The 24,077-nt window shown below is 36.1% G+C and overlaps 1 protein-coding gene across 7 annotated transcripts in view; it reads left to right on the top strand.

Annotated features, from left to right (window-relative positions):
- The first annotated feature begins 1,342 nt into the window (after positions 1-1,342).
- Positions 1,343-24,077, top strand: part of ZMAT1 (zinc finger matrin-type 1) — a 38,027-nt gene continuing 15,292 nt past the window's right edge. For 4 of the 7 annotated variants that reach the window (XM_027053809.2, XM_027053812.2, XM_027053811.2 and 1 more), the window contains exons 1-3: positions 1,344-1,669; positions 10,367-10,447; positions 17,453-17,559. In XM_027053809.2, the coding sequence (XP_026909610.1) occupies positions 1,393-1,669; positions 10,367-10,447; positions 17,453-17,559 (465 nt within the window). In that variant the 5' untranslated portion in view covers positions 1,344-1,392. Of the gene's footprint in view, positions 1,670-10,366; positions 10,448-17,452; positions 17,560-24,077 lie in introns of all 7 variants that reach the window. The other 3 variants (XM_053201470.1, XM_027053808.2, XM_027053807.2) reach the window with 2 other exon arrangements.

The following is a 24,077-nucleotide window of genomic DNA, read 5'->3' as shown; positions in this document are numbered from 1 at the left end:
GCCCTAGGAACAACTAGTTTGTGACCTTGGCCGTAGGACTAGAGCATGTGCTAGAGCATGAGGAATCAAAATGAAAAATGAAAAATTCAAAAATCATACAAACTGTATTTTGTATCAAAAGGGTCCCAGGCTATGGAGAAGAGAGGCACACAATGCAAATATGCACAAGATATGGGTGCATCACAGAGGAGGGTGGAATTAAGTCGAAGTCGGAAAGGTCACTGGAAGAAGTGATGTATTATTATCTGGGCTTCAAAGAATGTATAAGAGCCCCTAATGTGGGGAAAGTGCATTTCAGGAAGAGGGAGCAATACATACAACATTGCATAATGAAATGACAGTCTTCATAGGAATCTGTAAGAAATTTAATATTGCTGAACCATAAAATGAAAGAGTGGTGAGGTAGGGGCAGTGGAAGGGATTGAGATCAGAAGACGGAAGACCCATAGATCAGAGGCCTTACTTCTAATGAGAGATAATGAAGACTTGAGACTGGGAAATGGAAGTGAGACTGGAAAGGAGAGCATACACAAGCGAAAGTTTTGCACAGATGCACCAGGACACATATCCATCAACAGGGAAATGAATGGGATATTGCACAGCACTCAAAGTGAATGAACTACATCTACATAGATGAATTTTAGAAACAAATCATTTAGCGAAAGAAACAAGTCCCAAATTACTACATAGAAACAGATACAAAGTGCTGTGAAATTTGAAAACAAAACTAAAAAACATTGTTTAGGCATGCATGTATGTGATAAGAATATATGTAAAAAGATCATGGTAATAAACATAAATCAAGATAATGGTTTCTTCAGCAGGGCAGTTTGGGGAAAATGTTGAGATTTAAATTATCAGTAAATATTCTAGTTCTTTGGCTGGGTACCAGATTCACAGGTTTCTACTGTAATTTAAATGGATAGATGGATAAATCGTCGTTTATGGCTCCATGAACAAAATATCATGACTACGTACTCTGCTTATTTCTGCTCTTTGTACTTAGGGCTATGAGAATTAGCATTTTGGAGGTGGAATCAATTGGTTTCCAGTCATTTTGTTTTTTACCTTAAATTGGTTTTAGATCAGTTCCTCTAAGGGAAGAGGCCTCACTATGTGAGGCCCACGTGCTTTTACATCCCGCTCTTTTTACCCTTTGCCCTTGGCCCTGCTTCCCCTCCAAAGGGAAGAGGGTGACGCCAAGCAGTTGGTGAAGGGGGAGGGGCAGCCCGTGGATCTAAAGTGTTCCTATTGGTGTGGAGAAGGAGCGAGAACGAGGCTCGAGCTGTAGCGTGGAAAAGAGGGGCGAAGGGGGCGGGGCTAAATGGGAGGCGGGACTAAAAGAGCTTAACGGGAGCGAGGCGCAAGTGCAATTGTCCGCGCTTCGCTGCGATGGCGGCGGCGCCGAGCACAGTCACACTGCTGGCGGCGGAGTCTTCCCCTCAGGAAGCTACCGTCCCTGCCGCCTCCTCCTCCTACACCGCCTGCGCGGCGGCGGCGGCAGTGGCGGCAGTGATTGTGCCTGCCTCCTCAGCCACCTCCACCCCTGCCAGCCCGCCTGCCGGTGGCTGTGGCGACGGCGGCGGCGGCTTTGGCGGCTCCACTATGGCGGCGGCGGGGAGGGGGGGCAGTAGTTTTAAAGTAGACACCCGCCCTTGCCTCAGAGAAGGTGAGTTCCCGTCCCGGGGTGTGGGGGCGGCCCCATCTCCTTCGCTGCCTCTCCAGCCCGTCCGCGATCAAACTGGGCGCGGTTCACCACCGCCCCACCCCCCCCCCCACCTGCTGTGGCGCAGTAAAGGCCAAGCTCGCCCCGCCCCGCCGTAGTAGCCCCGAGTGTGCAAGATAGACCGAAGTAGAGAGGGTCTTCCCTACTTCTCCCCACACCCCCGAAAAGGATGGGGGGGGGGTCCCCAGGAAAAGGAGCTGCAGGTATTCACAAAGCAGGAGTTTGAAGGGAAGAAAAATACCACTTAGTTTCTCTCCCAACCAGGGCGCCTTAGTATGCTCTGTGAAGTTGAGGTGTGATTTGGTAGAAAGGAGACAAGGTAGAGGTGCTGTGGAACTGGAGGGTCAGGGAAATGGAAGGGGGACTGATGGAGAAAGGGGGCAGAGATAAAAGAAAGCGCTAAAGAAATAAATAAGAGGGGGGAAACCCCCTTTGGTGAACTTCAGCATCCTGCAGTGTAGAAACTTTGAATAGGATATTTAGAGAGGAGATTAGGAATTTGGGGAGGTTAGAGTGTATACATGAGCTTTAAAGTAGGAGCTGTTAGATTTTAGGGTCATAGGGTCCGATGGAAGGGGTTGTGCTAAGAAGAGAGTAAAGGAAGTGTGGGAGAAGCACAGATTTCAGATACCACATTGGAGAGTTTTCTTTGGCTATTTGAGGGTGTGACCTTGTAGAGCAAGGTTTAGGGACCCATCTTTGAGATGGTTTTGATTTTAATAAGTGCTGTTGTACCTACCAACACATACTACTCCTAACATAAAAAAGAGATTTCTTGACTATTTCAGTATAAATGCTATTTAGTTCACACAAATACTATATACTAGTAAACAGCAAACTGTAAAATTTGCCGTTGAGATTCATTTTAAAGCAGTGTTTGGAAATGCTTCTTAGGTTGTTGAGACCAATTCCACTACAAAAGATCTTAGTAAAGTGTTTTGCCATCGTAAATTTTGTAATTAATTTCCATTATTTGTGTGTTACCTTATATTGCTAACTTGCCTCCAAAGTGAACGACGTGGACACCAAAATGGAGTTTAAGTTCCTTTTCTTTAGAACCCCCCATTAAAATTAGCCCCTAAAAATGATTTTCTCTTCACATTCTTAAGTGATATATCCCTGTGTGCTATTTATTACCTTTCACACCTTTCACTTTGGGGGAATGGCAAAGCAGTAAAAAAAATCCTTTACGATATTTGTCATAGGCACATGACATAAATGCCACTTACTAAATATGGAAGTTAGAAATACACTGCGATATGGTGATGTCTTTTTATTTATTAACTCTCTTACTGAAGGCAACCTTGGAAAGATTCTACTGTCTTCAGTCAGCCTGGATTTGTACAGTTGTTTCGGGATGAAAATATGAAACCTGGATTTTTGTTTGTTTGTTTCTGTACCAAACTTTCTATGTAACCGGAAAGAACGAGAGAACAGTTTTATAGGTGGTCAAGATCACAATTCAGTCTGGCTCTCATGGCCTTTTCACAGTAAGGTTTAGGACCAGTATCTCATGCAGCAAATGGCTTTTTGCCTGTCTCTGTGACTGGACTGGTTATAGTATTTTTTAATTTATGCAGGTATTAATGGCTTTAAGAGGTATAAATTCATAATGTAGCAACCATACCCTGTCTACACTATTACTAACTGACAAAACGAGGAGAACTCTAGCATAGAAGTCTGGTGCAGTGAACTTAGGTTCTGTTGTTTATCCATTAGATTTTGTGACCCTGAACAGATCACAAACTTCCTGGGTTTGGGTTTTGACATTTCTGAAATAGAGGTATTGAACCAGCCAGACTCTTAAGGTTGATTTCTGGTCTGACAGTATGAACCATGATTTTGCAGTTCTGCATTGATACATACTCTTAATGACATTTCCATGGCTGTGCACTAGAACAGTAATTCATAAGCCATAAGAAACTTTGACCATAGTTATCACTGGACATTCAGTGAGTAATTAAATCTGTGTTGTTAGTGTTGAGACAATTTACTAAGCTATGAAAAAAAAAATATAATTGCTACCTAAAAATTATCTCTTACTATTTCATTTTAGGTAAATATCCTTAATTATGTGTTCACTCCAAACCAAAACTTTTACCTTTCCACCTAACAAAAGATAAATATGTAATATAGTACACTGTCCAAAGCACTATTACATCGTAAAATATTTTTGTTTGGATATTTCTAAAGACTATAAATGGTTGCCAGTTATAAGATACTGGATAAAAGAGAAGAGAGAAAAATGTTTCTTGATGGTGTGCCAGTATCTTTTGCTTTGTTTTTTTTTTTTTAAGCCCTGGTTAGGAGATTACTCTAAAATGTGACAAAGAATTGTCAAGATTCCAGTTGTTATAAGTATACTCCAGATAGAACCATTAAAAGTCGTTTAATAAAGCATTTGGTGATCTTTTTTCAACTATAGCCAACACTCCTAAGGATCTCATCTGTCTCATCTGGGGTTGGTAATGAGCAAATGACAGTGGAGATTAAAAATTGCCAAGCAGGGAAAATGAGAAATTTCAAAAGTTACAACTGGGAAATTGGGCAATAAACTTAAAAACAAAACAACAAACAAAACAAATGCCAGGTGAATGGACATATGACAAAACATACCTGCCTAGAATTCATGGTAAAGGGAGTCATGAGATTTTGTAGGACACTTCATGTTTAATGGCTCAAAAAAGGAATTTTCACCCAATATTGATGTTCCAATGTAATCATAGTAAACATCAAAACAAAAATAAACAAAAACTCTCTTGTTTGTTTACCTCTTCATTTAAAAAATAAATTATTAAGTGAATTCTGTTTTAGATTGGAGGACATGCTGGCTTTTTCTTTAGTTAATAATCCATTTGTACAGTAATTACCTAACAGTTACCTTTGTCTCCGTATTATTCAGTGAAGTTTCAAGTCCATCATAAGAAAACCTAGTTAATGGCCTTTCCTTCATTTATTCGAGAATTGTTTATTGAACTCCTGTGTGTGTGTCACTATGCTCAGTGATGAGGATACAGTTGAATTAGACACAGCTGTGTCTAAGAACTCTAGATTAAAGAAGTCAATAGTATTGCTTGATAGTGAAATTATAAAATGAATAAATAAATAATTGAGGAAAATTCAATCTTAAATATCATTTGTCAGACTCTTAAACTATAGGGCCCTCCCATTGTTTATTATAAATCTGCATTCTACCCATGGTGTCTTATATATTATAGGTACACTAAAACACATTATAAATCTAATGTTGGTATCTAGGAAGGAATAATTAACAAACTGTTAGAATTAACATTTATTCTTTGCGTTTGTTAGGGTAGGAATGTCTGGAGAGAGGTTAATGACCACTTGTTAGTTTATGATCTTCTGTCTCTATGTGTCTTTAGGTGTCAATATGTGAAAATATTGAGTAAGCCTGCCCCTTCATGTATTAATCACATATTTGTTTGGATATGAACCTTGATTCTTTTCCATCGGAAACCAATCTTGGAGATCCATTCACATTTACTAACCTATTGGAATGAATGGCATGGTGACTTTCTGATGCAATGTAGCTGTCATGGGATCAAGTAAATTAGTGGATTTAAACAGGACTTGAATTCAGTTTGTAACTTCACAAGCAGGCAGGACTCCGGAGCTAACTAGCCACAGAGTGCTTATAATTATGAAGGTCACATATTTCATTTAAAGACAAAGTAAATATTAAACTTATAAGTAGTATTCCCAGTTATTTTATTAATTACATTGCATTTTGTAATTATTAATATGCTATAGGAAAGCCTTCATTATTTTTTATTGTGAGAATCTGTGTAAAACACCCAAAACTTGCTAAACTTATAGGTCAGGTACTAATCTTATAAACTGAGAAAATAAAGATACTAGATAGCATTATAACTGGGTGTTCATAATGCTTACAGGTACACATCTGCACTTCTAGCACAAATAATATTTCTGAAAACTCCTTAAATGGGTTGTGACATTTAGGGGAAACAGTGTTAAAATACCTTGGCAAGGTTAACATGGTCCATTTTCCACTATAACTTAGTGTTGAGCTCTGTTCATCTTTCCTTTATATGAATGGTATTAAAAGATCACAAAGGTCGGAGCTCCTGGGTGGCTCAGTTGGTTAAGCGTCCAATTTGGGCTCAGGTCATGATCTCACAGCTTGTGGGTTCTAGCCCCGCGTCAGGCTGTGTGCTGACATTTTAGAGCCTGGAGCCTGCTTAGGATTCTGTGTCTCCCTTTATCTCTGCCCCTCTCTCTCCCTTAAAAATAAATAAAATGTTTAAAAAAGTTTAAAAAATTGCAAAGGACAAGTCAGCTATTTAAAGAATGCTTGTAAATCAAGAACGCTTGAGGGAGGCTATCTCAAAAGGTGCGGTCATGGAGAATACAGCACGTATGCTCTTTGCAGAATTAAAATGATGATTTCTTGGATTTATTAATAGCTGACTTTAAATCTGTGACTGAGATTTATATTATTGCAGCCAACTCTTTTGAGTTTTTCATTCTTGTCACTTTATTAAAATAGGATGCAAAGACATGAGAAAGAATTAAATATGGCCTTTTGTAGCAACGTGGATGGAACTGGAGAGTGTTATGCTAAGTGAAATAAGTCATACAAAGAAAGACAGATACCATATGGTTTCACTCTTATGTGGATCCTGAGAAACCTAACAGAAGACCATGGGGGAGGGGAAGGAAAAAAGAAAAAGAGAGGGAGACAACCAAATCATAAGAGACTCAAAAACTGAGAATAAACTGAGGGTTGATGGGGGGTGGGAAGGAGGGGAGGGTGGGTGATGGGTATTGAGGAGGGCACCTGTTGGGATGAGCACTAGGTGTTGTATGGAAACCAATTTGACAATAAATTTCATATTTAAAAAATAGGATGCAAAGAGTTTTTTACAATGTTAGATTTTTTTTTGCATCAAGATCAGTTGGACTATGCAATTCCCACCTCAACAAAGCATTAAAGCAGTTAATAACTAGTTATTGCCATAAACATCTGATGGGTTATCTTGAGGAATAAATTTGGTGTTTGGTACAACTAAATCTAATTGTCATGCAAGTGAGATTCATTTTATTAAATGTAGCCATTTATAGAGTGATCTAATTTGAATAAGCTTAAATTTATCAGGGTAACCAAGTAACATTTAATTCTAGTGAAAGCAAAGTTCTCTTACTTAGAACTGAAAGATATTATAATCTTCCTTTCCTCAGAGATCCTGTGTGGTTTTTAATTTCGTTAGCAAGGGTGGACCAAATTGTAGGCATAGACTCATCAATTTTGTCTGACTCAAGCCGTAATTGTTTTTCTTTTATCACAAAAATGTATTTCATCCTAAGGTGTCTGGTGTTATCTAGTAGTATTAGGAAAAAGTTTCAAATAGGATAATTTTGATTTCACACTCAATTGCACTTTTGTATACAGAGGTTAATGATATTTTATAAAACTTTAGCATAATAATGCAGCTATTTGGAGTAGACACAATCCAACAATGGTCTCCACAAAAATGAGTTTCTAGGAAGTAAATCCTCTTTGCTTTTTATATCATCAAAGGCAGGTACTCTGGAACAAGCTGAATTGAATATTTTTATATCAACATGGGGGATTTTAATCCATAGAATGTGAATTATTCGTCCTTACATTTGCGTTTCACTTACTTAAAACATCTCTCAGCTATTACTAATGCCTCTCCTCAAACTTCTGGAACTTTTTCATAGTCCAAATCTACCTAAATCTAGAATCATATATTTTAAATTTTAGCTTTCCCAATCCTTTATTTCCTATAATCTCTCTGGGCCTTAGCTTCCTTATTTTGAAATGAGGACATTAGACTAAATCAGCTATAAACTAGAGGCAGTTTTGCCCCACAAGGGACATGTGTTAATATCTGGAGATATTTTTTGGTTTTGACAACTGGAAAATGCTGCCAATTTCTAGTTGGTAGAGGCTGGGGGATGCTGCTAAGTGTCTTACAGTGAATGGAACAGCCCCTCATAACAATGAATTATCTGGCCCAAAGTGACAATAGTGCCAAGAGTGAGAAATGTTGGACTAGATTATCTCTAAAATTACTCTGATCTGAAATAAACTGACTATATATAATACTAAGTAAAAATTTCAGCTTCTGAATTAGTAAACGAGCATATTTTATCAAGTGACTTTGTGTGCCGAACATTTTTTTTTAATTTTTGTTTCATTTAATATTCACCACATCCTGGGAGAGACAGTATATTTCTTTACTTTTTAGATGAAAAAACTGGCTCCAAGTGGTTAAATAATTTGCTGAAAGGTATATAGTTAGAGATCGAGATGGGATTTGGATATGTTTGACCAACTCAAAAGCTTATTTTTTGTTTCCCTACTACCCAGTCTTATAGGTCATAGTTTTTCCCCCCATTCCAAATTATTATGAAAGCTTTGCTTTCTCAAGTCATGTAAACACTTCTTGTAGGAAGGAAATAAAAAGACTAAACACTTTCACTAATAGAAATTTAGTTGATTCTCTCACTAAAGGCTAAAGTCATGTATAAATATAGTAAAATTGTAGGAGCACCAAATACATGAACTTTCTTCTCAGATCCTATTTATAATTTGTCACAAAACCACTCTTTGATTTAAAATAACCCTCATAGGGGCGCCTGGGTGGCTCAGTCGGTTAAGTGGCCTACTTCGGCTCAGGTCATGATCTCGCGGTCCGTGAGTTTGAGCCCTGCGTCGGGCTCTGTGCTGACAGCTCAGAGCCTGGAGCCTGTTTCAGATTCTGTGTCTCCCTCTCTCTGACCCTCCCCGTTCATGCTCTGTCTCTCTCTGTCTCAAAAATAAATAAACGTTAAAAAAAATTTTAAAAAGTAAATAAAATAAAATAACCCTCATAATTGTTATTCAAGAGGGGATCACTTAGTTATAGTAGCAAAACAAAGGTTTATTACTTACGCATTTTTCCTCTGAGTGATGGGTTGACTCTGGAGGGGAACTCCCCTTCAGGGAGAAGAAGGTGCTTTTGTCTTTTATTTTAACACTTTCAGCATTTTATTTCTTATTAAACTGCCGTTTTAAGCATTTTTAAGTGTGCAACTCAGTGCCATTAGGTACATCCACATTGTTAGGCAACCTTCACCCCTGCCCATCTCCAGAAATCTTTCATCATCCCAAACTAGTACTCTGTACCTGTAGGTCATAGTTTTGTTATATGACCAGCTTTCTCCAATCTAAAGAACTTTATGAGGTGTCTAATTCCTGTAAAATAACATATTTATAAACTATGCTTAATTTTTTAACAGTTGGCAACCTGAAGAAGTGTACCATTTATTGTGACCACAGAGGACAGCATTGCAAAGCAGTTTTACTCTCTTACACTTTGAATATAAATGGAACCATGCATTAAACATTGGTTTTATCTTTTCCATATCCTGTCGGTTTAAGCCTTTACTCCTTTATCAGCCTTAGGTTCTCTTCCCATTATGAACCTAGTTTTTGATAGTACTTTCTTATTCCTCATGGCTTTTTTTAATGTTAAAACACAAAGAAATGTTATCAGCATGAGAAGCTTCTGTATGTTTCAAAGACAGTATATCCCAGTCCATATTTGAGAGCACAGCATTGTATCATTAAGATCTCGCTATCAAGCTACCTAAACCGGGCTTTGATTCTGAGTATAAAATCTTGTTCCCCTATCCATATTTTTTTCCAAGTTTATGATGGCATAAAATCCAAATATGTCAGGTAATAAAGAACAAGTGAGAAGTACTATGCTAGGAATATTAGAACAACATGTCTATGATTAACTGGGAGGGATTTAAGTTCCCATGTTCAAAACTTTATTTGCTACAGATGAGGGATGAAATCACACATCACAGCATTTAATTTAGTCATTTGATATTCTAATGTGTAATCTATTTATATTTTTAGCCATAGCTTTCCTAACTTATAACTAAATGAGATTGAAAGATGCAGGACCATTTGCCATGAATTTGTTGTATTCATTGTCAGGAAAGAAAACTGAGCCACTTATACCTATATTATAACAAAAATAATACTATAATTTGCTTAAAGCAATTTGACATTAGTTATGATGACTAAAACATTATATTTGGTAATAGAAATTCTGTGTATGTTTTTGCAAAGAAATACCTTGGAGAGAACCAGTTTTAGGGTTAGGACAAAGATAAGGAAATGCAGATAATGGAGGAGTAGGGGGAAAATATTAGGACCTTTTGAATTTTTAGGCCCTAAACTCTGTATAACTATATAGCTGTTTAAAACTTCAAATCATCTTTTGTGTTTCCTGATAGACTTTTTATTTGGAAGCAGCTAAGATATTTGGACCCTTCTATAAGAATCCCACCAAAATTTTGCTTCTCTTTGTATTTCTCTCTAAAATACAACATTTTTTTTTTTTGGTGACTATCAACCCATATATGGTCAAGTACAAGAGAAACTTTAGAAATGGAAATCTGAAAGGTGGCATATGTTATTAATCATAAGCTAGTTAATAGCAGGGTAAAGACTGTCATGCAGTCTCTCTCATTCTGGTGCTTTTTAAAACTCTTACTGCTTTTGGAATTAAGAATCGGTGTGAAGCCCATATTTAACAACCAACCAATAAAAATATATTTGTTTCAAATTCTAAACAGTTTATGAAGAGAAAAGATGTGAAGAGAGTACAAAGAAGAAAAAAGAAAAAGGGGGAGATACAAATTGCCAAGTTTCTTCAGGTATTCATTCCTACCAGAACCAGTTCCAAAGACCCAGTTCTTTGTGAGAATACTTAACTTTAGTTCCTGGCATATAGTGAGTACACAATTCCAGTTCCAGTCATCTTCCTCACAGCCAACATCATTTGTTCACATGACTCCTAATTTAACATCTATTCCCTGATGTTTGCCTGCCTTCTAGGTCTTCCCCCTAAGACAGGCTGAAAAACATCTGCACTATCTATCACCAATTACCTCTCCCACTTTCAGAATTTGCTATAGACCATTTACTTCTGAGAGTCCAAAAATCATGTCTCAAAAGTGGGGATAAGGATAGAGCAGGGTCCAAAGGAACATTTATTTAGCATCTCTTATGAAGTAGACATGCATTTCTCATATATGCCAGACCTAGAGAGGAAGTTTCTCATTTAAGACTTTGGCCTTTTTAAAAACTAACTCTCAGGGATATCTTGGGCAGACTTAGATTGGAATCCTGGCTCTGATGCTTACTGTGTAACTTTGGACAAATTGCTTGACCTTTCCAGGCCTCAGGTATTACCTTTAGAAAGTAGATATCATCACATTCATATCAAATTTAGGGGAAATGCAGTTTGAAGAGAACTTGGCAGTGTGGGATACCCTCTGAAAAATAATACCCCATCATGTACAATTGTTGTCAGTAAGAAGCCACCTTCTACAAACCTCTTGTCTATAGTTTCAGGATATGAAAAGATCTTGAGAGGCCAGAATTATTGGTAGAATCTAACAAATGAAACTTAAATGAGACAAATCTAAGTGTATATTGGGTCTGGTTGGGGATCCATAAAAATTTCTATCTATATAACTATGTCATAGAGTGACAGTTTAACAGCTCCAGGTGAAAAAGAAGCTTGTATTTTTTTCTAAATTTTTTAATGCTTACTTATTTTTGAGAGAGAAAGAGAGACAGATTGAGAGTAAGGGAGGGGCAGAGAGAGAGGGAGACAGAATCGGAAGCAGGCTCCAGGCTTTGAGCTGTCAGCACGGAGCCTGATGTGGGGCTCAAACCCACGAACTGTGAGATCATGACCTGAGCAGAAGTCAGACACTTAACAGACTGAGCCACCCAGGTGCCCCAAGAAGCTTGTATCTTTTATTTTTTTTTTCTTAAAACTATTATCTTTATTCAAGTTAAGCACAAATTTATTATCATTGTGGGGATGGTTTATTTTTATTTTATTTTTTACTTAAATTTTAGTGAACATTCAGTATAATATTGGTTTCAGGAGTAGAATTGTTATTCATCATTTACATACAATACCCAGTAGAAGCTTGTGTTTTACAAAAGTTAGCCTGTCATGAGTCAATAGTATGATGTGCCCACCAAAAAAATTGGTGAGGCTATCTTAGGCTATATTAATAGAAGAGAAACATTCAAAACAGAGAGGTGAATATACTCAACACTACTGAACTCTACACTTAAAAATAGTTACAGTGGTAAGTTTTATATAATGCATTTTTACTACAATAAAAAAATGAGTGATGATCTCATTTTACTATTTTGTTATTGTGACCCCATTAGGGTGATTGTGCTTATGTTACACTTTATGAATTGCAGGGATTTAGGTAAACAGTGAGAGCACTGGACATTCAGCTGGATGACAGAGCTGGGATCAGTTCACTAAAAGGCTAAGGGGGGGATCAATAAAGATGTAATGGTTCTACTAAAATATTTGAGGATTGCCATTTTAGAAGAGGGATTATATTTACCATGCCTTCAAGGAATAGAACCACGACTAGTAGAAGCGCTAAGCATGGTCTGAGTCTGATCCCTAGACGAGTGTTGGAACAGTTTCACCCGTGAACTTATAAAAAACTGTACATTCTTGGTCCCCAACCCCAGAACAACTGAATAAGAAGTTTGGGGATGGGACCCCAAAATTAATCTTTTAACAGACTTTCCAGATGATTCTGATGCACACTAAAGTTTGAGACCCCCTACTCTCCAGGAAAACAAATTTCCCTTCAACGAAAATACACATGAAAATTTGGCTAGCAGCGATTCTCAACCTTCACTGTGCAACAGAATCACCTGGGAAACTTTAAAAAACAAAACAAACAAGAAACTATGATGGGAAACCACTCCCAGAGATTCTGGTTAATTGATCTGGAGTGGTGTCTGGGTATTGGTATGTTTTAAAAACAACCTAAGTGACTTTAATGTGTAGCCAGGGTTCAGAACTACCTTGTGGAAGGTTGAACAGGATCACTAGGTAGGCTGTTCAAGAGATTACTTGGGGACCCTACTTAAAACTCAGATGCTTGGGGCACCTGAATAGCTCAGTCAGTTAAGCGTCCGACTTCGGCCCAGGTCATGATCTCACAGTTCATGGGTTCAAGCCCCGTGTCAGGCTCTGTGCTGACAGCTCAGAGACTGGAGCCTGCTTCAGGTTCTGTGTCTCCCTCTCTCTCTGCCCCTCCCCTGCTCATTCTCTGTCTCTCTCAGAAATAAATAAAAACACTAAAAAATAAATAAAACTCAGATTCTTGGATTTCAACTCTGGAGATTTATATAGATAGTGCCAAGGAATACTTCTTTTCTTTCTTTTTTTCCTTTTTTTCCAAAATCTTTTCAGGTTAGACTAAAGCAGTTAGCTTGATAAGTATCATTGTAGATGACCTGTATACCAATCAGCTTAGTCACCAAATAGGTATTGGACAGCCATTACATGTAAGGATCTAGCCTGTACTGTAGAGCAGTGATTCCCAACATGATTGATTATCAGAATTATATGGATTGGACTACCCACAGAGATTTTTTAATCCAGCATGTATGATGTTGAAAAACTGTGCATGTGAATTTGATGTGATACCCTGATTGAGAATAATTTTTACATGAAGATTTGTTCCTGAAATTTTGAACGCAAATTTAATAGTATTGAATTGATTGGGAAAGCATGCTGTTTAACTAAAATTAGCATAAATCCTCCTACGTACATTTTAATGTGCATCAACACTGCAGTATCTTCTTTTTTAATTTCAGATTTTTCTGCATTTCAGTTTTGACTCACTGAAGTCAGAATATCAGCACACTCATATTACACTCGGAAATAATTTGCCATTGACAAGTAACTGTAGGTGAATTTATTGAATTTAATTAAGGCCAAAACTCCACTTCTTGCATCAGGAATAACATTGTATAAGCTTAAATGTGATAGATCTAAAAGCTCATCATATTCATAGCAAATTCTAATCTCAGAATTTAATGCCCTCTAGTTTTGACAGATATGCCTCTTATATCCATTCCTTCCTTTCTGTGCTTGCTGCCCCTCCTGAGGCTTCAAGCCTCAATGACCCATTCCTGCAACTGATTCCTAATTCATATGCCCATTGTGAGCCACTTCTTTTCCCTTTTTGAATGCAAAATTCAATCCAAATGCCCTAGTGAAGAATTTGTCTTCACTAGGGCATTTGGATTGAATTTTGCATTCAAAAAGGGAAAAGGGAAAGTGCTATACACTTACTAAAATTACTAAATTGTAAATTCCTTGAGATTAGGAATTATTTACTTGCTGTGTCACTTCCAACATGTGGATAGTTATGTACATATAATAGAAAAATTCAAGATAAACTTCAAGTTTTAGCTCCACCAAATAACAGATGTGACAAGTAATTTTGATTGTACTAAATCCCTATTTTCTAATCTTCAGAATATGTGAAATGCCACTTACCTCGCAGATTTGTTTTAAGGACTATAGGGGTAAGCTGTTGTTTTATTTGACACATAGAAGGCCTTCAATAGATGCTCATTCTTTTTTCTTATCTCTTTCCAGAATCTACCATAGTACTTTGAAACTAACTTCAATAAATATCACAAAGCTAGGGGCGCCTGGGTAGCTCAGTTGGTTAAGCGGCCGACTTCAGTTCAGGTCATGATTTCACAGTTTGTGAGTTCGAGCCCTGTGTCGGGCACTGTGCTGACAGCTCAGAGCCTGGAGCCTGCTTCAGATTCTGTGTCTCCCTTTCTCTCTGACCCTCCCCCGCTCACACTAGGTGTCTCTCTCTCTCTCAAAAATAATCCAAAAATTAATTTAAATAAATAAATAAATAAATATCACAAAGTTAAATGATGTCTAAAGGCACTGATGACCTGAACAAGGGTAGTGTTACGGGAAATGAAAAGGAAGAGATGGATATGAAATAATGTTATAAGCTAAAATTGATATGAAATAGTGTTTTTCTGGGGAGAAGAAAGGCTGAGATTTTAAGCCTGGAATATTGTGCCATTTAATAAAGAAAAACAGACCAAGAACTTGTTTGAGGAAATGAGTCAAAGGCAGTTACATCTAGGCAATACCATTCTAAAGAAAAAGGTAAAGGGGTGCCAGTAACTTCATGGGCTTCATGGAAATGATGTGGGGCACCAGTAATGAAAGTCTAGGTTAAAATACTCAGACTTGGTATTTCCAAATTTGAGTGTCAGTTTCGAACACTGAGTACTGAGACTTGGGGAAATCTGGAATTAAGTAATTCCAGATTTAATTCCATATTTAGGAGAGAAAAGAGTGTTAAATTTTAGGAATTATTGAACCTCTAAATTAGTAGTTTCCTTTTGTCTTCTTAAAAGATACATTCTCTCCATAAGTTATATTGCTGACAAATGAAATATTTACTAGTGAAAAATTTTAAAGGGAAATTTGAAATCTTACCAGCATACTCAGATTGCATATAATCGTTCATTCTGAAACAGGGGAAGTCCTGAAATGCATTTTAACCTCTTTATCTTGCTGAGTTTAGAGTCAGAGTTAGATAAATCATATATATTCTAAAGCAACCTAAAAAATTAAATTCAGAGGGGATTCTATCTATATATTACAGGGATAAATATTTAACTGTCAATCAAGGCATTTCTGACATGTTCTTAATTACAGTTATTCTTTATTTTTTAAAGTATAATTAACATACAGTGTTATATTAGTTGTAGATGTACTATATAATGATACAACAATTCTTTGTTTCTCAGTGCTCATCAAAATAAGTGTACTCTTAATGCTTTTTATCTATTTCACTCCTTCCCCCACCCACCTTTCCTCTGGAAACCACCAGTTTTTGAGCTGTATTTAAGAGTCTGTTTTTTGGTTTGTATCTTTTTTACTTTGTTCATTTGTTTTGTTTCTTAAATTCTATGTATGAGTGAAATGGTATGGTATTTGTCTGTCTCTGACTGACTTATTTAACTTAGCATTCTACTTTCTAGATCCATCCATGTTGTTGCAGATGGCAAGATTTCATTCTTTTTTATGACTGAGTAATATTCCACATCTGAATAAGATATCACATCTTTTTTATCCACTCATCTATGGATGGACACTTGGGTTGCTTCTATATTTGACTGTTGCAAATAATGCTGCAGTAAACATAGGGGTGCATGTATCTTTTCAAATTAGTGTGTTTGTTTTCTTTGGGTAAATACCCAGTGGTGGAATTAGTAGATCATATGGTAATTGTATGTTTAATTTTTGAGGAAGCTCCATACTGTTTTCCACAGTGACTGCACCAATGTTGCATTCCCACTGATAGCATATGAGGGTTCCTTTTTCTCCACATCCTCACCAACGCTTGTGATTTTTTTGTGTTTTTTATTTTAGCCATTATGACAGGTATAATGACACTCATTGTGGTTTTAATTTCCATTGCCCTAATGATTAGTGATGTTAATTACAGTTATTCTTATCTTGGACAGTTTTTTTAAATAAGCCTTTTTAGTGCATACAGTGATACTGAAAATTAAGCTTAGTTGAAGATATCCAAAATAACTTCTAAAATAAGTATATTTAAAAGCTTTTTTAAGTTTATTTATTTTGAAAGAGAGAGACAGAGAGAATGGGTGAGGGCTAGACAGAGAGGGAGAGAGAATCCCAAGCTGGCTCCATGCTGTCAGCATAGAGCCCGAGGTGGGGCCAATCCCATGAACCACAAGATCATGACCTAAGCTGAAATCAAGAGCCATATGCTTAACTGACTGAAATAGAAAGGCTTACATGTATTTTGCAAAAATTAAAACAAGATAATTGAAAAGAATAAAATGTTAAATTTTCTCCCTTTGTTCCTTTTCTAACCCCATTTCCCAAAATTAACAACTTTTAAATTTAATTTATAACTTGTCATATTTTTTCTATGTGGTGTATATTTAATTTTTGTTAGTGTTGGGAATTTGATATATTTATTGTTCTACAATTTTTATCTATTTAATGTATTATTGGCATTTCTCCATAAATACGTGGTATCAGCTTATTCATTTAAATACCAAATAGCAAGTAAAATTTGATGTTTTGTGATTTATACCCTATAGATAAGCTAATAAACTTTGTCAGAATACATTGCAGCTGTTAAGAACTTTTGATAGAAGTGTGAACCTCAAGTGTAAATGCAGAAAGTTTCAATATGTGTTATTAATACAGTGAGAAACACTATAGTGTAATTTCTAGATGTTATTATATGTACATTATTTTATAGCTTTGAGGGGCTTGTGTGAGACATGTTTGGCCAGATGAACATGCTAGTTTAAAAAAAAAAAAAACAATGGAGGATGTGTGCCTACCATCAGCAAAGTTTGTGGTCCAAATGGTTTTTAGGTAACATTGGAGCCATAGCTCTAGACAGGTGATAGTCTTAAAACAATGCTTTTCTAATAATTATCTGCTGTAAAACAAAATTCCAAGGCTATTTTTTTTAATCCTGCCTTTCATTATTGGTGCCCTAGATCATTCTACTAATTTCATGAAGTTACTGATACCCACATAAATATAACTTTCCTTTTGGAATGGTATTGCTTAGACTTATCATACTAAATAAGTAACTCTTGCTGTATCAGACATTGGAAGCATACTTAATATACACATTTTATTTAAATTGCATACTCGTTAAGCAAAAAGCTATTACTGTAGCCTCGCAAGTATTCAGATTTGAGGTGACATGTGAAATGAATGAAAATGATAACTTTAAGTATTAATTAATGTGTCTCACTTCCCTTTATTTTATTCATAGATATGACTTGGAATGAACAGGAAAAGACTGAACTTTTTACAGATAACTTTTGTAATATATGTGGAGTGGTGCTACAGTTTGAATCACAAAGGATTTCACATTATGAGGTAGGTTAAAAATAATGGGAATAGAATCTAATGTAGGCTTTTAAATGTGGCAGATAAACTTCATATTTTATCGTTTTTGGCTTTTATGAAAATCCTGTGAAGTAGGTGGAATTATTTCCCTTTGATGGATGATGAGACTGGCTCAGAGAGGGACAGTAACTTACTAGCTTAAGTTTGGGGAATTTGAGTTTAAAATCTTTTTGATTCCGAGCTTCTTTTCTTTTCTTCACACCATTCTGCCTCCCTTTGTATTCATCAAACCACTGTCTCTTCAAGTCCTTGTAGTAAATATAAGGGAGGCATTTTAAAGCTTGAGTAGGTAACTATTAATGTTAATCAAGGCATATTATAAAACTCCAGAGTCTTTGTGTACAGTAAATGAAGGCTATAAAAACAAAATGAACCTGTCTTGCATTTGACTTAGCCAACAGTTTTTTTTAATGTTTGTTTTTATTTATTTGAAAGAGATAGAGAGCCCGTGCACACACGCATGCACACAAGCACAGAAGGGGCAGAGAGAGAGGGAGAGAGAGAATCCCAAACACGCTCTGTGCTGTCAGCGCAGAGCCCAACATAGGGCTCAGTCTCAAAGTATGAGATTATGAACTGAGCCAAAATCAAGAGTCAGATGCCTAACCGACTAAGCTGCTCAGTTTCCTCTTAACCAACATGTTTTTAAGCACAGAACCATAAAATTCTAAAACTAGAAGAGGGAATATTTAATGATCTTACTCCTTTGGTTTACTGATTAGAAAACTGAGTACCAGAGGGATCATGATTTTTTGTAGCATCATTGGCATGACTAAGCTTAACAATGATTCCTTCTTTCATGTCCAGTGTTCTTTTCTCTCATTTGGTGTTACCTCTCATTTCTATACAGTGAGCTATTGGATTTATTTCATATCTAAGGTCTGGGTTACTAAAAGTACTAGATAAATTTACTCTAAAAAATATAATGGCAGCTTTACTTTTTAAAACACATCTTGTCTTAGGGATGCCTGGTTGGCTCAGTCAGTTGAGCGTCTGACTTCGGCCTAGGTCATGATCTTGCTGTTTCCGAATTTGAGCCCTGCGTTGGGCTCTGTGCTGACAGCTCAGAGCCTGGAGCCTGTTTCAAATTCTGTGTCTCCCTCTCTCTCTCTGTCCTTCCCCCACTCACGCTCTGTCTCTCTCTTCCTCAAAAATAAAAATAAACATTAAAAAATTTTTTTAAAAAGGTCTCATTTTTTCCATTGCTAATATTATTGGTAGCTATATTTCCTTCTTACGTTGACTGGGATTCAATTACTGTAATGACAGGGAAATTTTGTTAGATGTGGATTGAGAGGACATACATTCAAGCTTTAACTCCATCACTGCTGTGTAACCCTGGGCAAGTCATTTTACCTCTCTGAGCATGTTCCTTGAACCTGCAAAATAGGGGTGGTAAAATCTCTCTTATTAAACATGTGAGAATTAAATGAAATCAAATATGTGAGAGTGCCTAGTACATCTTCAGACGCCAGAGTTCAAAGATTCAGAGTTAGTAAAGAGAGACACACAATCAAGGGGCTCTGTAATAACTGTGGTTAGAACCATTTGAATTTAAATGTGAAAAAAACATCTTTTTATGGGCTTACGAAGTACTATTCAGCGTAGAAAATACACAAAATCATGAGAAAATCTCATTCAGTTATAATTCTGTCACTTGTAGGTAACCATCACTTAACTTCTCTTTTGCTGATATGATTCCAGTATGCTTTCTGAACGTGCATACACACACACACACACACACACACACACACACACACACACACACACATCTTAACAAAAGAGAATTGTATCTGTTGGTTTTTACTTGTTTTTTCATATAAGAGCATATTCTGGACAATCTGCCCTATCATTACATCTTTTTATTTTTTTCTGTAATATTTTCATGGTGATAAGGCATTATGTAATGTTGTGGCTTTTTTATTAACAAATATTTATTGAGAACTTCCAGTATTTCAGAGCTTGGATTGTTAGGGGGATTAAATTATAAATAATATACTTTCCTTATTTTCATAGACTCTACAAATAATGCAGTCAATAAAAATGCACTGTAAAAAATGTATTATACTAAAAAGCAAACAGATAAGTTTACACATTGTATGACTACAAAATGTTTGTTACTAGCCTATAATAAAAAGTTGGCACTTTATAAAATGAGATTGATATTTAAAACATTGCCAATTATAGTACTTTGAAAGTTTATACATTTTCAAAAAGACTTTTTTTAATAAGAACATTTTACAGAATTCTGAACCTTTGAAAAGCTATTCTACTCTGGAAAGTTTTGGGGAAAGCAAAGCTAAATTTCCTAAGAGCCAGGTTTGCTATTCACTATATTATGAAATAAGTACTTTTGAATGAATTTTTTTTCTTTAAAATTCCAAAATACATTTTTGAAACCCAATATAGTTTTAATAAGAATAGAAAATTGTCTACATATGTCTCTTAAAATTCCATTTATTATCAATTTTATTCTAGATTTTATAGGTTATGATTTTTTTCTTTTTTTCAAGTTTTTGTTTAACATATAGTGTAGTATTAGTTTCAGGGATAGAATTTAGTGATTTAACATTTACATACATTTGGTGGTCATCACAACAAGTGCACGCCTCAGTCCCCATCACCTATTTAACCCGTTCTCAACCCACCTCCCCTCTGGTAACCATTAATTTGATCTCTATAGTTAAGAGATCTCTCTCTCTCTCTTTTTTTTTCCTTTTGCTTGTTTGTTTTGTTTCTTAAATTCCATATATGAGTGAATTCATATGGTATTTGTCTTTCTCTGACTTACTTATTTCATTTAACATTATACTCTCCAGCTTCATCCATGTCATTTCAAATGGCAATATTTCATTTTTTTTAATGTCTGAGTAATATTCCATTGTATATATATACCACTTCTTTTTTATCCATTCATCAGTCAATGGATACTTGGGCTGTTTCCATAATTTAGCTGTTATAGATAATGCTGTTATAAACATCTGGGTGCAGGTATCCCTTTGAATTAGTATTTTTGTATTCTTTGGATAAATACCACTAGTGCAATTGTTGGACCACAGGGTACTTCTGTTTTTAACTTTTTGAGGAACTTCCATACTGTTTTCCATAGTGGCTGCACTAGTTTGCATTCCCACCAACAGTGCAAGAGGGTTCCCCTTTCTTCACATCCTCACCAGCATCTATTGTTTCCTGTGTTGTTGATTTTAGCTATTCTGACAGGTGTGAGGTGATATCTCATTGTAGTTATGATTTGTATTTCCCTGATGATGAGTGATATTGAGCATCTTTTCATGTGTTTGCTGGCCATCTGGATATCTTCTTTGGAAAAAGTTCTATTCATGTCCTCTGCCTATTTTTAAAGGAAAAGTTTTAATGTTTATTTTTGAGAGAGAGAGAGAGAGAGAGCGGGGTAGGGGCAAAGAAGGAGACACAATCCAAAGCAAGCTCCAGGGTCTGAGCTGTCAGCACAGAATCCAACATGGGGCTCAAACTCACAAACTGTGAGATCACGACCTGAGCCGAAGTCAGATGCTTAACCCACCAGGCCACCGAGGCACCCCTCCTCTGCCCATTTTTTAATTGAATTATTCATTTTGGGGTGTTGAATTTGATAAGTTCTTAATATATTTAGGTTACAAACCATTTATCAGATATTTTATTTGCAAATATCTTCTCCCATTCTGCAGGTTGCCTTTTAGTTTTGTTGATTGTTTCCTTTGCTGTGCAGAAGCTTTCTGTTTTGATGAATTTCCAATTGTTTATTTTTGCTCTTGTTTACCTTGCCTCAGGAGACATATCTAGAAAGAAGTAGCTACAGCCCATATCAAAGAGGTTACTGCCTATGTCCTCCTCTAGGATTCTTATGGTTTCAGGTCTCATATTTAGGTGTTTAATCCATTTTGAATTTATTTTTGTGTGTCATGTAAGAAAGTGGTCCAGTTTCATTTGCATATTGCTGTCCAGTTTTCCCAAAGGACTCCACCTAAAAAACTGCTGTAACTGATAAACAAATTCAGTAAAGTCACAGGATACATAATCAATATTCAGAGATCTGTTACTTTTTACAATTTTTTAATGTTTACTTATTTTTGAGAGAAAGAGTGTGTGCGGGGGAGGTGCAGAGAGAGAGAGAGAGAGAGAGAGACAGAATCAGAAATAGGCTCCAGGCTCTGAGCTGTCAACACAGAGCCCAGTGCGGGGCTCAAACCCACGAACTATGAGATCATGACCTGAGCTGAAGTCAGATGCTTAACTGAGCCACCCAGGCGCCCCAAAATCTGTTACATTTCTATACACCAATAATGAAACAGCAGAAAGAGAAATTAAGGAATAAATTCATTTATAATTACACAAAAACCAGTAAGATACCTAGGAATTAATCTAACCAAAATGGGTAAAGACTTGTACTTTGAAAACTATAAAATACTCCTGAAATGAAGAGGACACAAAGAAATGGAAAGACATTCCATGTTCATGGATTGGAAGAACAAATATTGTTAAATGTCTATACTCCCCAAATCCATCTACACATTTAATGCAATCCTTATCAAAATACCAAAAACATTTTTCACAGAACTAGAACAAACAGTCCTAAAATTTATATGGAACCACAAGATACCTGGAGTAGTGAAAGCAATCTTGAAAAAGAAAAGCAAAGCTGGAGGTATCATCACTATTCCGGACTTCAAGTTATGTTACAAAGCTTTAGTGATCAAAACAGTATGGTACTGGGGCGCCTGGGTGGCTCAGTCGGTTAAGTCTCCGACCCTTGGTTTTGGCTCAGGTCATGATCTCACAGTTCATGAGTTTGAGCCCCACGTCAGGTTCTGCGCTGACAGCTGTAGAGCCTGCTTGGGATTCTCCATCTCCCTCTTTCTTTGCCCCTCCCCTGCTCTCTATCTCTCTCTCAAAATAAATAAATAAACATTAAAAAAGAACAGTATGGTACTGGCACAAAAATGGACACATAGATCAATGGAACAGAATAGAAAACCCAGAAATAAATCTACAATTATATGGCCAATTAACCTTTGACAAAGAAGTTTTGAATTTTAATGATGTTGCAGTTATTAATATTTCCCTTTTTGTATATACTTATTTGTTTAAGCAACCATTTCTTGCACTTTTGTCATATAGATACTTCCCTCTATTTTCTTCTAATACCTTTAAAAGTTTTATTTAATATGCTAAAGTGTTAATCCATCTAGGATTGATTTTTGCATGTGGAGGAAGGTGTTGATGACATTTTTTCCATACAGAAAGCCAGGTGTGTCAGCACTGTTGATTTCACAGTCCATTCTTGCCCCATTGATTTGTAGTGACACTTCTTTCATATTCTAAATTTCATATATATGTTTGTTTTGTGGCTATTATTCTGTGTTATTGTATTGCTTTGTTTGCCTTTCTGTACAAGAGTTTTGCCTCATTGCTATAGCTTTAAAATAAGGATGTAGTCAGGAAAATTTATATGAAAAAAATCATAAAGGTAAAAGACATCACATATTGAGTGGTATTTATAGCCCATGTAGGTAACAAAAGATTAGTGTCTAGAATATATAAAGGACTATATATCAGTTAGAACAAGAAACAACCCAGTAGAAAAATGGGAAAGTAATATGAACAGGCTATAGAAGAGATAGCTTCACTAGTGATCATACAGGAAATGTAAGTTAAAGTGATGAGCTGTGTTATCAAAATCATCATGTCAAAAATTAAAATCTAATAGCACATAACACTTCAGGAGAATATACAAAGACAGATACCTTTAAATTCACTGCATTTGGAGTTGTAGGCTGCTGCAACATCTTTGGGGGCAAATTTTATAATACATATTATAGTTGAAAATCCTCAAATCTTGTAAGTCAAGAGAATTCTACTTCTAGGTATTGACTTTAAAGAAAGCCTTTGACATATATATTAAGAGATGTGTTTACATGTATTCAATGGAGAAATGCTTGTAATAGCCAAATAAACAAATATAACTGCCTTCAATATATGACTAAATGGGTAACATATAGAGTAGAATATTATGCAGCATGTAGCAGAAATGAATGAGAAGTATCTGTACCAATATGGGTAAATCTTAAAAATATAATAGAGAGTTATAAAAAGCAAGTTGAAAAGGATATGAATATAATGGTTCTATTTTCATAAAAATTTTAAATGATGATAGTATATAATACCATTTATGGGTACATGCATATGTGGTAAAAGAGGAAAAGCATGAAATAAAATGATATAGATCAACTCTAAGACAGTGGTTACTAATGGGGAGAGAGTGAAGGAGGAAGAGATTGTGGGCATGAGGAAGTAGAACTACATATGTGGTGGGTATGGGCTTCAGCTATATTATTTCCTGTGCTTTTCTATAAAATGGATATATTTCATAATTTAAAATTCTGTAGATAGTGATTGTCTCACAGCATGTGCTCAGGAATATTAGTTTCCCTTCTACCACAACACCAATACTTTTGTTATTCTTATATATT

This window comes from Acinonyx jubatus, chromosome X (genome assembly GCF_027475565.1).
Source record: "Acinonyx jubatus isolate Ajub_Pintada_27869175 chromosome X, VMU_Ajub_asm_v1.0, whole genome shotgun sequence".
In the NCBI taxonomy this organism is placed as follows: domain Eukaryota; kingdom Metazoa; phylum Chordata; class Mammalia; order Carnivora; family Felidae; genus Acinonyx; species Acinonyx jubatus.
The sequence above is the reverse complement of the archived record's forward strand: the minus strand, read 5'-3'. Positions and strand labels throughout refer to the sequence as shown.